Here is a 5,266-nt window from a genome sequence, read left to right as displayed (position 1 = left end):
CTCCTTAGGACAATTAGGTGAAAATGGCGGTGTCAAGTCAGATAAGTGAAGAAACATTACCACATCAGATAGATTGTGAACCTGGATTACCCCCTCAGTGGGGAAACGGGGGAGGGTCCTGTCATCAAAAAGCACATAAACTGTGTTTTGGAACTAGTAGGCGCGCTCTCCTGCTTGTGGGGCGCCCGCCATTGCAATCAATCGCGAGTAAATTACTACTTCACTGAGATCCTCGCCTGAGCCTAAGCTATCGGCTACGGAGTGTTTCTCGCCCTCCCTTCCAACCCAAGCCACGCTATGATTCTATGAGCGGAGCGCCTGTTCTGTGGAGCTCGTTTCCCAGCCGTGCAGGGCCCAGATTCCCTCCGCGGAGCCGCCCAGCCCGTTTTCGGGCGCCCACTTCCTCCCTCCCGGTCGGCTCCCTCCGCGCCCCGAGGGCACGCGACCTCCCTGAGCGCCGATAAGCACCGGGTCGACGGGAGCGGAGCCGCCGAGAGGGCGGGGACAAGGGAAGAGGGCAGGCGAGGCAGCCAATCGAGGCGCGGGGGCGGTCGGCGGCGATCTGTCGGCCCAATGAGCGCCGCGGAGGGCCGGGCCGAGTGCGGGAAGCGAGGGGGCGTTGTACCGAGCGGGCGCCGTCATGGCCGACGGGATTGTTAGGGCGCAGGCCGCCTGGCCCGGTGGCGGCGCTGCCGCTGCTTTCGGAGCTTTCGGAGCGGTCGCCTGCAAGGGCAAGGAGGTCCCCGCCAACGTTCTCCGTGAGGATGAGCGGTCGTGGACGAGGAGGTAGCCGCGGCGTTGTTGTGCGAGTCTTTCCTTCCTTTCCTTTCCCTCGGCCGCTCGCAGGCCCTCTGAAACGAGGGCCCGTCGCGGGTCCCGGGAGTGCGGCAGGGCGGGTGGTGGCCTTGCTGCGGGAGGGAGGGACGGACGGTCGGTCGGACGGTCGGGGTCTCTCCGGCTCGTGGCGCTCTCTACTGCAGCGCCTCTAAAACGCCGCGCTTCTTCGGTGCCTGCCCCCGGGGTGCCACGGCGCGTACTGGGTCGCCGGCGCAGTCGGTCTCCTTGGGGGTTCGGACTGTATGCATATAGGCAGTGAGCATCGCAGTAGTGACCGTAATCAGTCGTTTCTGCGTAGCAGAAATGCAGGTCTTGATGCGCCTCGTGATAGCGTTCTAGAGACGCCCCGGCTCGGCTGTGCTAGGCTTTGGTTATGGCACCACCCCCACCGCGCACACGAGCGCGCGCTCTCTCCAAAGTGGCTTGTGAAAGGGAAGAATTGCAGCTTTTCCTAGCTTTCTTAAACACCTAGAAACCAGTCAATCCCGCAGGCTGCGAGAGCTTCCCAGCTCTCATTTCCGTGCTGGAGGTGGACCGTGATAAGAGCACGCTGGCAAGGTTCACTGATGCTGGTGCGCCGCAACGTGCTAGGAACTAAGTGAGCAGCTGCTGAGAGTTATGAAAAAATTGCAGATGTTATCTGCAAGGTGTTAACTCTAAGTTAGTGTCCAGCATAACCGTTGTTGCTGTTTTTAAGTTTGAAATGCTAAAGATAGGACAGTTAGGGATTTCCTCTGCTTCTGACGGCAGGGTTTATCTGCAGCGTGGAAAACAGGCCCTTAGTGAAAGGGGCTGCGTTGCCCGCTCTGCGTGCTGACTCGTAGAATGGTTTGGCTTGGAAGGCACCCTTAAAGATCATCTAGCCCAACCCGCCTGCCGCGGTCAGGGACGTGTTTCACTAGATCGGGTTGCTCAAAGCGTTGACGCGTTGCTTGGAACAGCGCTTTCTTAATAGGTCTCGGTAATGTTGCAGCTGCCGCCCGTTTGGAGTATTGGAAGCGTTCAACTGCTCTCCGGAAACCGTGCTTGCGGTAGCGCCCTGCCTTTACGAAAGGGCGCGTTTCCTGTCTCCTTTGTGGTGAAGGCTGCGCGAGGAGTGTGTGTGTGTGCGCACGCGCGTCTGTTTTGACTCGGCCGTACTGGCTGCAGCAACGTATGTAACCTGAACGCTGTGCTTGATTGGAGAACCAGGCCGTTAACTTGAGTCTGATGAGTGACTTGAGAGCAGACAACCTACTCTGACCGCTCTTAGTGCGACGCGTTTCCTGGAGGACGAATTAGTTGCAGTTTCTCGCTTGGTCTCAACTTGAGGTGGGGGGAGGGGGCGGGGGCTTAGAACCGCTTTTGGAGCGTAGTTGGCTCTAGCGAATGGTCTTGAATTTGCTTAGCTCGCTGTACCGAAGGCCTGTTTTACGGTTGAGCGATGTTATAGGGAGGAGCGTGAGGAAGGCTTATAATTCTCGATTGTCGTGCAGTGAAAGGCGATGGTGAGTAAGAAGTACAAAGCATCTGTGGAATCGAGTCTTATCGGCAGTGTTTCAGTCGCATCTAAAACAAATAAAAATAGCGGAAGTCGCTAACCTGAAGTACTCGGCTGTCTCGCTGCCCCCGTCACCTTGCGCGCTGGATCCTGCTTCTGGCGCCGTATGCAGTTTCTGTCTGCTGGTGATTTGGGGAGTTCCCTCGCAAGTAGTTGCGAGTTGATGGTTTCCTACAGGTCGGTGGTATTTGTGTTTCGAAGGTGATGCCTTGGCCTCGGTCTGGAGGTGTCTGACGTCGGTCCGGCCGTAACGGGCTAATTTGGAACGTTCCTTCCCCTGAGTACGTGGCGTTCTCGAGGACGGAGAGTTAATACGGCCTCAGCCGGATTACTCCAGGTTCTTTGAAGATGCCTTCCTGCCTCTGGCCGAGGCAATATTTGGACATAACCGAAGGACAGTTAGCCATTGTTTGCCGCTTGTGTGTCTTGTGCGTAGAAGGTAGAGAACTTTGCCTATTCAAAGCTCGCTTAAGAAGAATCGCTGTTTTGTCGTGCGCGTTTGGGGTGCCTGATAATCTGCTCCGGTAGGACGAGTTCAGTGGGGCATAGTGATTTGCTTAAGCTGTTGCCTTTCTCTGAAGCCGACTAGGTTTTAACTGTTTACTCTTCCTCCAGTGCCTTGCGTTCCGTGATAGTTCGCCTCAGGCTCCAGTGTTTTTTCCTAGTCCTTCCTGAGAAGGCAGTTGTCCGGTTATGTGAAGCAGACGATTCTGGCGGACCCGTGAGTACTGTGGGAGCTTTCTGTTTGCTAGGCTGGCTGTACCTGTAACAGGTTTGTAACTTCCTAGACTCTTTCCCGTCCCCTCTTTTCCTCTGGCTGTTGCAGAGGGGCGCACAGTAGGCTATTTGGGGTTGTCCGATGCTGTAGTCTTTCGCCTCTAGCTTGTAATGGAGTTGAGCTTTTTGACTGAGAGCAGTGATATAAAGCGATGCTCGTCTCCAGCTACGCGCTTGCAGTGCAAAAAGCAGCGTTGTTCCGGCGTGCGGTCTGATGCCCGTTTTCACGGTTTCCGGACAGCGGGGGTGGTGCCTTGACTATGCAGAAGAGGGCTTGGGGTTTGGGCAGGTCAGAGGCGAGGAAAGGGAAAGCTGGTTGAGCGGCGCTTGGGTGTTTGTTTCGCTGTTAGCTATGCAAGTCAAGTTCCAAGGCTCTGTGAGCCCACGCAAGAGAAAAGGCACCGTGAAGCTTTTATTTTCCGCCAGAGTGGCTTACGTTGCCCGAAGCTATGACGGGGGCTTTAAGCCCCAAGACAAATTCAGCTTCTGTGACTGTTTTGTAGTCTGTTACTGTCTAGAGGGTAATTCAAAGAGCGGCGGTTGAATTGTGAAGGATTAGCTAACCGTGTTCTGTGGGTGGTTCTCCGCTCGCGTTCATTCTGTGCGTCGTGGCACAGCACGTTAGGTGACGTTATTTCCTTTTTCCAGCTTCTTGGGCGTTTCGTGGTTGTTGGCAAGAAGTGTGCTGTTAACCTGGACCTGACCAATGGATTCCGGATGGCTGTGAATGCCCACCCTCGGGCCCTTCAGACTATCGTGTACATCTATGTATTCTGTGTGGCGGTCAGTTGGGCCGGCCTCCCGGCTAAGGTTTTTGCACCGCAGGCGTCACTGCACGCGTACGGGTCGCCGCCGAATAGGTTTCATATGTTGCCCATCAGTCTAGCCCCTGTTGAGGTTTGATTTATTATTTTTTTTGGACGGCTGTCTGTGGAGGGTAATAAAGAGCTTTTGAGCAGCATTTGCACAATAAAGATGGAGCATGGGGATATCACCTCTGTCTTGCGTGTCTTACCGATGGAAATAGTTCCGCAAGTTAAAACGGCGTCTCCCTGGAGCGCACGTGTGTAGAATGTTTTGGTCCGTTGACAGTGTCGTGTAGGTGGTGGTTTGCCCATTCATTTGGAACGCGAAGCTAGAAGCGCTCGGCGGTCCTGTGGGTCTCTGTCTTCCTAAGACGATCTAGGATGTGCTGTGTGTTTGAGGCCTTGCTATCTTCCCCCTGCTCCCGAATAAAAGCGTGCCCTTTTATTGCGAAATAGCCGCGTTGAGGACTGGCAGATGTAGAACCAGAGAAGAATAAGGTTGGAAGAAAGCTTCCAGGCATTGTCTGTTGTCTGCCCCTGTCCCGAGGAGGAGGCAGAATAAACTCTACCGGGTGTAATTTCTGACAGGTGCTTGTCAGCCTGTTCTTGACTACCCTAGGAGTTTTGCTACCGCTTTCTTTTCGGTCCTCCTCGTGGGTTTCGCAACTTTGAGAAGGAATTCCTCCCACAGGATGTAGAAGGCTCTGGGATGCTTGAGTCGGCTTCTGATAAGTTCGAGACTCGGCTGCCGTTCTCTTTATTTTTTTTTTGTGTTTATTTTTAGTGTCTTTTTTTTTTTTCCCCTAAACGAAGTCCGTTGTTCAGTAACTAGAAGAAGGATTAGCTAAAGGCACCATAAGGCTTTTAAATGCGATCACCTCTCGTGCTTTGTTAAACAAGGAGCAGAGCGAAGCCAGAGGTCTAATCGCGATTACATTCAAGGCTTACTGGAGCGTGGGAACGTTAAAATGCTATTAAATACTCTTAGTGTTTGAAACTTGCTAAATGAAATGATTTTTGTGACTCCGTTCCTCATAAAGAAACTTGATTCGTTAGCCAACCACTAGAACAGGCTGCCCAGAGTTGCATCCAGCCTGGCCTTGAACGCCCCCAGGGATGAGGCATCCACGACCTCCCTGGGCAACCCGTTCCAGTGCCTCACCACCCTCTGAGTGAAAAACTTTCTCCTAATATCTAACCTAAATCTCCCCTGTCTTAGTTTAAAACCATTCCCCCTTGTCCTATATGATCCTTCCTTGATAATATTGATTATTATTATTAATTAAACAATGTAACTAAAGGGGAA

General features: G+C 53.6%; 1 protein-coding gene across 1 annotated transcript; it reads left to right on the top strand.

Moving 5' to 3' along the window:
• Positions 1–640: 640 nt before the first annotated feature.
• Positions 641–5,027, top strand: LOC309889488 (adenosine 5'-monophosphoramidase HINT1-like; the record flags this gene model as incomplete). The annotated part of the gene is made up of 4 exons (XM_082782340.1): positions 641–786; positions 2,993–3,098; positions 3,803–3,937; positions 5,001–5,027. The coding sequence occupies 4 exons, from the start codon at positions 641–643 to the stop codon at positions 5,025–5,027; spliced, it is 414 nt and encodes a 137-aa protein (XP_082638466.1).
• Positions 5,028–5,266: the final 239 nt, after the last annotated feature.

This window comes from Aythya marila (assembly GCF_965140915.1).
Source record: "Aythya marila genome assembly, chromosome: W".
Classification (NCBI taxonomy): Eukaryota; Metazoa; Chordata; class Aves; order Anseriformes; family Anatidae; genus Aythya; species Aythya marila.
The sequence above is the reverse complement of the archived record's forward strand: the minus strand, read 5'-3'. Positions and strand labels throughout refer to the sequence as shown.